The following is an 11,203-nucleotide window of genomic DNA, read 5'->3' as shown; positions in this document are numbered from 1 at the left end:
GAAAGTTCAGCCCCTCTCAGAGAGTTGGGCTCCAAAGCTTTAGCTGCATGAGGAGATGAGTCCAACTGTATCTTGCTCAACCTTAAACACCAGCATTGGTTCAATTCCTGCCTGCAAAGTCAGTCATGCCTGAAATCAGTACACCTAGGCTCCAGGCCCAGCACACACAGCACCTGACCCCAGCTTCTCTCCCAGCAGGTGGAGATCGCAGGTGGTGACTTGTGACTTTTTTGAGTTGAGTCCAGCCAAGTGTCAGGATCTAAGACTGAGTCATCAGCAATCTCCTCACGCCAGAACCAGAAAAAAAGTTAATCACTCCCTCTGGGTTGTGGGTGAGTCCCTGCCTCAAGCAGAGAAGTTTACCGGTAATTATCTCTGTTTTATTCACAATGAAATGTGATCTGTTGTAATGAAAGATTTGTTCTGGTCTGATTTGGTAAAGAAGCAGCTGAGCTGAAAGGTAAAGTCCTGGATTTGTTGGTCTATCTATGTTCCATCTCTGACCTATGGCCTTAAGAACAAGATCCCAGATACAAGCAGGTGAAAACAATTCAATCACAGGGTATCTGGTCTCAGCCTTGGAGTTAAAGGTGAGAAGCTTGGTCATCTGAGAGGAACTCAAAGTAGAGTCACTGCTCCTCAACACTGACAGGAGTTAGCTAAGATGGCATTTGATCAGAATACGTCCTGCTGGGAGGACACTTTGAGAGCAACCTAAAACTCAATGGAGGAATTGCATACGTCCTTAGCATGGGGACACCTTGAGAAACCCCATGAGGAGACAAAGAAGGTTGAACAGATTATGTTCTGGACAGTTTAAAGCCTGTAGATCCCAAAACAAAGAGAAAGTTTCCTGACAACTATAGGAAGGAACAAAATAAACCATATATTATTGTAGCCGTGTCCTTATTTTAAAGACATATTTATCAGCAACTTAAAGAAGACTGTTGCTGTTTGTAGACAACCTTTTTAAAAGATCTCACTATGACACAAGAGGTTTAAGAGAATGTGTGAAAGCACAGCTTCACATTTCAAGCTTTTGATGACAGAATGTATTTTATGTTTGTTTGTTTAAATACATTTTAACACATTTGTTTGCTGACAGTTATATGCAGAAAATTTAATATAATATTTAAATTTTCTCCTCCATGCTATTTTTGAACAGTTACCTTTTGGCTGCCTTTAAAGGACTCAACTTGCAGGTTAATTTGAATTTCTGTTTGCAGAGTTTTGTTTTCTGACCTGTTCTCATAAATGTAACTCTGGGAAAATATCATATGGCTTCAATTGCAAAGAAAGCTGGAGAATTCTCAAAACAGTAACACAAGAACAATATCACATTTTCCCTTTCTTAGAGCATCTACATATAGAAAGAACCATTGAATGTTAAGTCTAATATTTGTCTGTATCATGTGTAGTAAATTAAAAGGCCCTTGTTCTATGCAAACTAATTTATTGGATATCTTAAACAAAAATTTAGCAACATGGTTGGGATTTTAGATTTTAAACTTGTGTTAGACCAGTAAAATGATGCTGTATTTGAATTCCAGGAAGCACTTATAATGAAAATACATGCTAAATAGAAAACTTTTAAATCATTTTTTGCATTGAAATTATTAATGCTTTTTGATTTGCTTACTCTAAAAGAACAATAGTCGCTGTGCAGAAATGCTTGGGTTTGAAAAGAACGAGGCTCTGATCCGAGTATAAACAACAAATCCCACTTGTCAGTGTGAGCAGTATTAGAGATTTTTGAAATGCTGGTAACCTGAGTGAAAAAAGACATCCATACAGAAAGCAAGCTGAAAATAACAAGGTTTTGCACCTTCAGATGTTAACCCTCATACATTTGACGTTGATAATTAAGTGTTGTTTTATAAAAGGAGTGTTGATTTTCCAGAATATCTACAATTAAGACTATATCTGAAGTATGACTTCCTTTTTTAAATCCAGTAGCACAAGTATACCTTCATGTCTTCTTAATGTACACTTTATATAAGAAAAAATCTGACTGTTTAAAGAACAGAGGAGGAGGTCTCAGATTGTATCTTTCTAAAACTTATAATGCAGATTTAGGCCTGATACCCAGTCATTTTCACACCTATCAAGAATTTCATCCATGTCACCAGAGTGGCTCCTCTGTGAGTCATATACCAAAGACCCTAATGAACCCCTATTGTGAAGAGTGATAGGGCAATCTGCATATGTATCTAGCTTAGCTCAGCTTTATAACTCAAACCCCACACTCTCTGTTCATTGAATTGTGAAAGCTCCTCGGATGAGAAGTGAAACGTCTTCCTGAATGACTGAGAATCTTCATTGTTGACTTTTTATTAGGCTAAACTGATTTTAATGTAAAGCAGCACGGTGGTGCAACTGGTAGAGCTGCTGCCTCTCAGCGAGCAGGTCCTTGGTTCAAACCCCGGTCCAGGGGCCTTTCTGGGTGGAGTTTGCATGTTCTCTCTGTGCACGCGTGGGTTTTCTCTGGGTCCTCCGGTTTCCTCCCACAGACCAAAAACATGCATGTTATGCTGACTGGTAACTCTAAATTGTCCCTAGGTGTGAGTGAGAGAGTGAATGGTTGTTTGTCTCTATGTGTCCCTGTGATGGACTTGCGACCCGTCCAGGGTGTACCCCGCCCCTCGCACAGTGATTGCTGGACATGGGCACTGGCGACCCCGTGACCCAAAATGGAAGAAGCGGGTAAAGATAATGGATGGATGGATGATTTTAATGTATTTCACCTGAGACATAATCTTTTTGTTCTACTATTGAAGATTTCTTCTATGTTTGCATTTAAACAGTTAGCCATCTCTAGTAGGCGAAAACAGAGCGTTAGCACCCACAGAGACTCAGCAAAAACTGTTGAATTCTCTTTAAGACTTAAAAGCAGTATGTTCGTTTTGTCTGACAACATTTGAACATACTGGTGTCACATCTTTATGTAACAGGACTATTCATCGCCTTCATGCTTGCTCAAAAAGAGATTTTTGCGATGGAAAGCAGTCTGCTCCTCAGATAAATAATGTTAAATTATTATTTTAAAATATGAATGCTTCTGTTAACTTATTTTATATATGAATGTTTCTGTTCAGTGCCATGAGACGACTTCTGTTGTGACTTGGCGCTGTATAAATAAACTGAACTGGATCTTAGAAAAAGATTCATATTCAAACGTTACACTTATATGTGGGAGTACAACCACATCTTGGTATCAGCAAAAAAATGAGTTGACCCCGCAGAGGTAAATTATGGGTTTAAATTTTTTTTTTTTCTGTGACGCAATCAGCTAAAGAAAGAAAGAAAGAAAAAAGGACAGTTATGATTTCTCAGATAAACTCATTTACAGAAGCTGCTTTATGTGGGTTTCAGACATTACGCAGCCATGACTCCACACTCAGATATGTAAATAAAACAGTCGCTTCCGTCTTCAGAGACTACAGAGCCACGACGTGTTCGGCTTCCTCCCCTCCCCCCGCCCCCTCGTCTGCAGTGCTGACGCATCTGCTGCTTTTGCTTCAATCAGCAGCCGCTATATAGGTGCACCCAGAATCCCTGCTGAGAGCAGGTTCACCAAGTCTGAGCCATTAGGGGGGAAAAAAGCACATGTGTACTGTGACCGTTGTGCTGCCGGTGCCATCTCTTCTTTGCTTCTGCTTTACCTAAGCACACAGCATGGGCGAAGAGTGATCTGCTGCTGCTCAAGCACAGAGTGTGCGCACAAGCTCAAAAGATAGTCTGCCGCTATGCATCTAAGGTGCATGTTCTTTCTGAGTGCAATGGTTTTTTTCAAGGCAAGACATTTTACAGTCATGGTCAACATGGAAACGTATCTGGCTCGTGCAGTGCAGGGGCGATTTAACACCGCAACCGTTGAGCAGCAAAAGACTCATTTTATGCACTGATAGCAAAGCAGCTGCGCATTTTCTCTGGAGGTGGAATCAAGCTGATGTGTGATGTAGAGCTCCGCATTTCTCTGTTCTCCCTACAGCCCTCTGCAATGTTTAATAAAAGTTGCGGTTTCCTGCTCAGTGGATCTAGAACGAAAGCGTCAGCTGCCCAGCCAGTGCGAGGGCAGAGTCATACTCCGATGTAGCTATAGCCTGCACAAACTGCGCGTTCCAGTAGAGTTACCAGTAGCTGTGCAGTGCTGTAGGACAGAAGAGGGACACTCGGAGGAGGACAGAGCAGCTCTAGCCCAGGACTTGGGCTGCATGGAGAGAGGAGATGGATGCTGAAGCTGGAGTCATCTGCACACTGAGAGGGAGGGAGAGGAAGAAAGACGTCAGAAAAACAGCTCTGCTTCTCACAACATCACCGTTCAGCGAACCTCGTAGAAAAAACTACTTTCGTCTTGCTCTTACGAAACTGTTTTTTGTGTATGTTTGGGTCTATGTGCGGTAAAAAAAGGGGATACTGCATGACATTGTTTCCTGTTTGCTACGCATCGTTTTCTCTGATTTACTAAGGTACGTTTTGCATGCTTTACCCTCAATGCCTAGCCAGTTATTTTAGGTTTTTTTCACATTACAATTACTATTTATGCAGAAGTACGCTTTGCAGAGTCACACGAAGAGGCTTTTGCTTTGACAGTTTGCTCTCTGTTTGTCAATACTGTCTTTTGTTGGTTTGTGGTTTAGCATGTAGGGATTTTTTATGTAAAAAAAAAAAAATATATATATATATATATATACAGGCCATATACAGTATATTTATTATAAAGAAATCTTTGTTTTGGCTTTCAAGGTAAACTAAGTTGAGGTGTGGCAAACTCATATCAAATTCTGAATTTCCGCTCAGCATGTGGCAGCATAAAACCACAGCAATTGATGTAAACTGTGAAAAATGGATGTTGTAAGGTGAATTCACTGCCTATTAGGAAACAGATAAAAACCACCACAAACTGAGGAACAAGTATAAATATTTGGTTCATCAGTTGTTCCTCTGATAATGACGTGATAGACGAGGAAGTCCACTTTGTGCTGCACACAAAGACTCTCAGACAAACACAAACACACACACAAAGTAGATTAAAGTGAGGACAAAAGCAAACCTCAGCTTCTCTGCACATTGCTGCATGCTGCAGGTTCTCAGAGAGGGCAGGATGTTTGTGAGAAAGAGGTAACCGAATACACTGACGGCTGATACAGTCGATCGGCGACCAGCAGAATCCCAATAAAAGCTGCGCCATAGCATGTTACCATGACGACGGAGGCCCGTCTGAGACTGAAGGCAGGAGGGCAGTCGTGTTTTCAGTCGTCTGAGAGGCTGCAAAGAACGGCGGCCATATTGTATTTGTTGCAGTGACAAAATTACAAAACGAAATAAAGAAAATTTGAAAAATCAATACAAAGCAACATCTGTATTTATATACAGTACTCTGTTCCAGAGTCAATAATTATTTTTTTGTTTAAAAAAGTGAAAACAATTTGAAGATTCTGAGAGACAAAACTGAACTACGTCTTCGTTCAATGTAACTACAGAGAATAAGCATACCTGACAATTAAATTGTCAGGACAAATGGTTTGACTTCAAGTCAGTACGGTTTTACCACTCACACATTACATATAGCTGCATTTTATTCAAAGTAACGTTAGCCAAAAGCTCTGCTGCATACATAATTTTTATGACTGCTGTAAAGTAATAGCATGAATAACAAGAAAGATCAAAGAGGACCCTTGAATAGAAGAGATGAAGATGTGATGAATCATGTGCGAGTGATGAAGAGTGTTTTATCAGCATGTGTACGACGTTAAATGAGTCAAACCTCTCTGATATGAGCGTAAATAATATATCACATCCTGTGATGCATCTTCTTTCAAACAATTGAACTCGGACTTCCTCGAAGTCACACCGAGTTGATCAGTGTTCACAGTAAAATACTTTATCTGTCACTGTGAAGGTTTCTCATCGTGTAAATGTAAATGTTTGTAAATCAGAGATGGTGGATGTGCATTCCAGTACACAGCGCCCAGATAATTAAGATGTACAAACCTTAAGTTGAAGCAGAGTATTATTTTTACGTCACCAGAAAATGAATAATTCTGCCTTTCTTTTCATATGTTCTGCACTTTTTTGCTAATCACCACTTCCCTTCACTAAAAATTATTCATTATTTAGAAAAAACCTAAACTGATAGCAACTTTTTGTCACGTAAAGCGAATGGATGCCTTCAACTGATAGATAACAGATGAAGGGACTGTCTGAGTCACCCTCACATAAAAATCTGCTCGACATTTTCTTAAATAACCTAAGCACCGAGAAAAACAGGTCTGCCATGACAGCTGCACAATTCCACTGCACAGCTGGTAGAATTAGCGTTCATTTAGCTTTTTAAAGAATATTTTTCCACAAAAGCCAGGACATCTGTTGTCTAAACAAAATTTCTTCTTAAGACTTTGAATCTTTGATTAGTAATCAGTCAGCTTGAGCTTTTCCTAAAAAGTCATTTTCATTCAATCCAAAGAAGATAAGGGATATAAAATACATTATATCCACTGTACGTGTAATTTTTATCACTATATTAAAGGTTTTATGTCGTTTTTTCTGTTAATGTGTTTTAGGTTGGCAGCAATTGATTTGGGCTCATTTATTAAAATGCACTTAGATAATTATTTATGTAGCATTAAGCGTGTTTTCTGAAACAGTCAAAACAGCTGTAGTGCAATATTTAGGGGTTAAGTGTTGACATTAACCCTTCCTCAATCATCTCTCTTAAACAGCAGCACTGATCAACAAACGATTCAGAAAAAATACTATTTTATTACAATGAAAATGTTGTTTTTAATGACTCGTGCATAAAAAAAAAATGACTGAGAAATGGTGATTATTACATAAACTGTGCAAATATCAAATAATAATGGCACATTCTTTAAATCAGTTTGGTGAAAGTACTTGTACTTTACAGCACAGTACTCTTTGATGGTGTTGACTATTTCCTTAACCTTTGAGTTGATCTAATCTTTAAGTTTGAGAAGAAATGTTTTATATGAAATGGCATAGAAATTGTTTTAACTCACCAGAGTTATGTGAAAACAGCCATTCATAGGGTAAAACATTACTGCCATCTAGTGTTATGGATATAGAAATGCTTTTAAAGTTTTTAAATTGTGACACCTAGTTCAAAAGCTGCTCACAATAAAATTGTGAACAGCTTTTGTGTGATTACGAAACTTCTGGTTCTATTTAAATTGCTGTTTTACTGATTTCTAATAATGTGATGTAATAACTACTTGTCTTATTTTATTTTTATTTTTAGATGACTGCAGTGTCCTCATACACCAGAACCTGATGGATAGCACACACCCTTACACTGTGCTAAACAAGCTCAATGAGCAGCGCACCAAAGGCCTCTTCTGTGATATCACCATTGTAGTGGAGGACGTAAAGTTTCGGGCCCACAAGAACATCCTTGCAGCATGCAGCGGATACTTCAAAAATGCTCTGACAAGTTCTGACACATGCAGCTCTAGCCAAGTGCTGGAGCTTATGGACCTGAGGTCTGAGGTGTTTGCCAACATCCTGAACTTTATATACTGCTCAAAGGTGACATCACTTGGTGCTGATGACACACGGGGGCTTGTAGCAGCAGGAAGACGACTTGGGATTCCTTTTTTAGAAAGGCTTTCCGAAGAGAAACAAGATGACTGTGTGGTATTAACAGACGTTTGCACAGCTCTTGGGTCTAGACAAACAAAGAAGGAAGTTTCCAGGCCTGAAGAGACAGACAGTACCAGAGGGCCTCGTATTACTAATGCCTTCTCTATCAACGAAGTGAGTGTGTGCAGCAATCCCTTCACTTCTGTAGTTCAAACCAACAAAGAGCAGAGGCTGCCAGATGTGGGACATACACCATCAAACATTTCGACAACCTCTTGCATCAATGGGAACAATGAGTCAAGCCACACCCTCTTTGATCACTCGTATGCAGTATGCAAACCAACCGAAGGCAAAGACAGCAGTCAGTGGGACAACAATAAGGTCTACAAGTTGTCTTCACAGTCAAAGCAACTCAGTTACTGGAATACAGGCCCTCTCAAAAAACGCCACAGACTGGGAGGCATGTTGGGTAGAACTATACTTTCAAGACCTGCAGAGCCACCAAAAGATAAATTAAACACAATAACTCCCTCATTATCCACTGGCGATTCAGAGGTACCTGCCACCGTTACGACTCCACCTCCACTTTTTTCAGAGGAAGAAAGAGAGAAACAAATGGGCATAGGGCTATCTGCAGCCAATAATGAAATTAATGCGGAGTTAGGGCCGCCACCACTCTCTCCTCACACCGAGGAAAGCATTTTACTTCACAGCTGCGAGCAGTGTCCAGAGATATTTCCAAATAAAGATCTACTAACCATTCATGCAGAGGTACACAAAAAATATTTTGTTAATGACTTGTTTTGCAAATTTTGCAGCAAAAAATTCATACAACTCAAACGACTACACAACCACGAGCAGGTATGTCCATCTGCTTTAAAAAGCCCACCTAGGGATGTATCAGCCAAAGACATGGACCATGATTCAGAAGACGTATTGGATGTAGAGAGCGTTGACACACAGCTTCCTTCTGCAGATCTCTCCGACCCTTACATGCCAGAATCTGTTCAACTGGTCCATTCAGAGCATCAACAAAGTGAAAAGACAGTGAAGCCAGGTGTTGGTCAGAGGAGATACAACTGCAGTGTGTGTAAACGGGTTTATGTTACCCTTTCCAGCCTGAAGCGGCATGAGAATGTACATTCTTGGCAGAGAGCCTACCCTTGTCACTACTGTAATAAAGTGTTTGCCTTGGCAGAGTATCGTACAAAGCATGAAATCTGGCACACAGGTGAACGTCGCTATCAGTGTATTTTCTGCCTGGAGACATTCATGACATATTATATCTTGAAAAACCATCAGAAGTCCTTTCATGGCATTGATCCAAATATATCTGTTAAAAAGAAATCTGCCAATGGTGGGCTGAAAGCAAGTGTTTATCCAATCAAGCTCTACAGACTACTTCCTATGAAGTTTAGGAAAAAGCAGTACAAGACATACAGTCACACGTACTCAGAACGTATTGAAATAAATGATCCATCCTCTCTACACAGCAATTCTCTCATTCCTCCCTTTGAAGAAAATGGTCTTATTTGCCACGCTGACACAACTTCTTTTCCTCTAACATTCATGACAACAACTAAGATTGTCTCACCTGTCGTACCTCGCATCTGCTTCAACAAGCAAAGTGACCACGATATGGACCAAAGTCTGAACAGTGAAATGGAAATGCAGGGAAGTACAAGAAAAGGTGTTGAAACCAGAGATCCATCCACTGATAACTGTGACAGCATCTTCTCTGTGCAACCCAATAATGAATTTTCTGCAGGTTGCAACGATGATCCAACAATGATAATTAACTCAGACAACATTAGTCATGATGTGTCACTCCTAAATTCTTTGAGTACTGTCAAAAAGTTAGGTGAACTGTCAGCTTCTGCAAAAAGAGTTGAGGAGATGACAAAGGAAATACTTCAATCAAGCACAGAGAATCCGATGTGTGATAAAGTTGTGGAGACATATATTGCCAAACCTGCATGTCAGGGTCCATCTCTGGAAAGTGATTCTATGCCTCTGTGTCAGATAACAGTGAAAATAGGCAATGAAGCCATCATTCGCCGTCAGATCAAAGGATCTAAGCTCTTTCCAAGGAAGAAAAGGAGAACAAGAAAACTGAGTGGAGAGCAGAGTCCAAGTCAGAGCTCTCCAACAAGGGAAAACCCAGAAAGCCCCAGACTTCGCTTCAGACCAGACATCTCTGCTTTCACTGGCCCGGAGGCGTACGATGACGCCAATGACTGTGACACAGCTGATGAGCTTTGGCGTCCCTATTATTCTTACAAAGCTAAAAAGAAAAGAAACAAGCTCAAATACAAACACAGCAGGCCTCTGTTTCACCAGTTTCCTGAACCATCCGAAGACAGAACTTCTACCAGTGAGGCCCACCTCGATAGAACTCATTTTCCACCAAAGGAGCAGAGCTCAGGAGATAGTGAAGGGGTGAAACATAGTCCTAGCATGAACCATGGCCCAAGGGCCACCTACAGTTGTGACATCTGTGACAGCTCTTTTATTACTGAGACCGGACTGAGAGCTCATGTAATTGGTTCCCACCCATATTTCTGCCGGAGCTGTGGTAAACAAGGCCCCCCTGGTGAGGCACCAGTCAGTGGTGATTACATCTGTAAAAGTTGCATGGAAAATGGCTCTTGTTTTGACAACACACCCCGAAGCCCCAACCCAGAGAAGAAATATCGTTGCTCCTTTTGTCCCCAGCGTTTTCTGTATCTCGCCACCAAGAGAAGCCATGAGAAAAAACACCAGACAGAAAACAAGGAAAGTTACATATACGACACCTTTACATCTAGTTCTAAATACTCAGCACACCCAGAAGAGGACAATAAACAAGGCACCACTAAGACGAAGGAGAGTGACGATCAAGAGGGCAAAACCATAAAATCTGAGAGCATGGATGGAGAATACATTTTAACTGATAGCACACTTAAAAACAATGATGCAGCTGACTTTATGTCTTCGACTGCCTACCAAGATGTGTCCTATTCTAACATTAAAAGACCACTGTCGCCCTGCTCCGACTCACTGCCTTCTCTCACCTCCTCAAAGGTGAAACATAAAGTTGTTAAAAAGAGGCTCAATGTGCATCACACTATGCATCTCCTTTCAAAAAAGCAAATCTGTAACAGTGACAATGACGGAAACAAAACTGAGTCGACAGGACCTAGAATGCACAGTCATGAAAAGTCCAATAAACTATTTGGGAGAAATGATTCTGAAACAAACAGTGCACAAATTTCTGTTCACAAGCCAGATAAATGGGTATGCAAAGAGGAGCCCTTTTTCTAAAGAATCTGAGGACTGAAACCATTTGTAGAAAAAAAAAAACGTAAAAAATGTTTGAAATAGCCAATTTTGTTTTAACATGCAACTGCAGTTATCTTTGCAAAAAAGCTTAGAAAAGTGTTTCAAACAGACAATGCAAAATATAACAATGTAACATTAGTAGTCTTTAAATTCTTCTTTGCTAAACTCCATTTGACTCTGTGATTTTATATTTTCATTGTTTTTATCCACATATGTAGAAGAGAGTTTTTGTAATATAAGGCCTTCTGACACAAACTGTATTTTGTCCTTTGTCTATGCACGT

The 11,203-nt window shown here is 40.2% G+C and overlaps 1 protein-coding gene across 2 annotated transcripts; it reads left to right on the top strand.

Moving 5' to 3' along the window:
• Nucleotides 1-299: 299 nt before the first annotated feature.
• On the top strand, nt 300-10,955 carry zbtb38 (zinc finger and BTB domain containing 38). 2 transcript variants are annotated; one of them, XM_037677383.1, is made up of 2 exons: nt 300-365; nt 7,259-10,955. In XM_037677383.1, the coding sequence occupies exon 2, from the start codon at nt 7,291-7,293 to the stop codon at nt 10,900-10,902; it is 3,612 nt and encodes a 1,203-aa protein (XP_037533311.1). In that variant the 5' UTR covers nt 300-365; nt 7,259-7,290; the 3' UTR covers nt 10,903-10,955. The 2 variants fall into 2 exon arrangements, with proteins under 2 accessions (XP_037533311.1, XP_037533310.1); XM_037677382.1 differs by lacking the exon at nt 300-365 and adding an exon at nt 4,035-4,469.
• Nucleotides 10,956-11,203: the final 248 nt, after the last annotated feature.

The sequence above is a fragment of the Nematolebias whitei genome, chromosome 6 (assembly GCF_014905685.2).
Source record: "Nematolebias whitei isolate Nwh7 chromosome 6, NemWhi1, whole genome shotgun sequence".
In the NCBI taxonomy this organism is placed as follows: Eukaryota; Metazoa; Chordata; class Actinopteri; order Cyprinodontiformes; family Rivulidae; genus Nematolebias; species Nematolebias whitei.
Note: the sequence above shows the minus strand (reverse complement) of the source record. Positions and strands in the feature narration are given on the sequence as shown.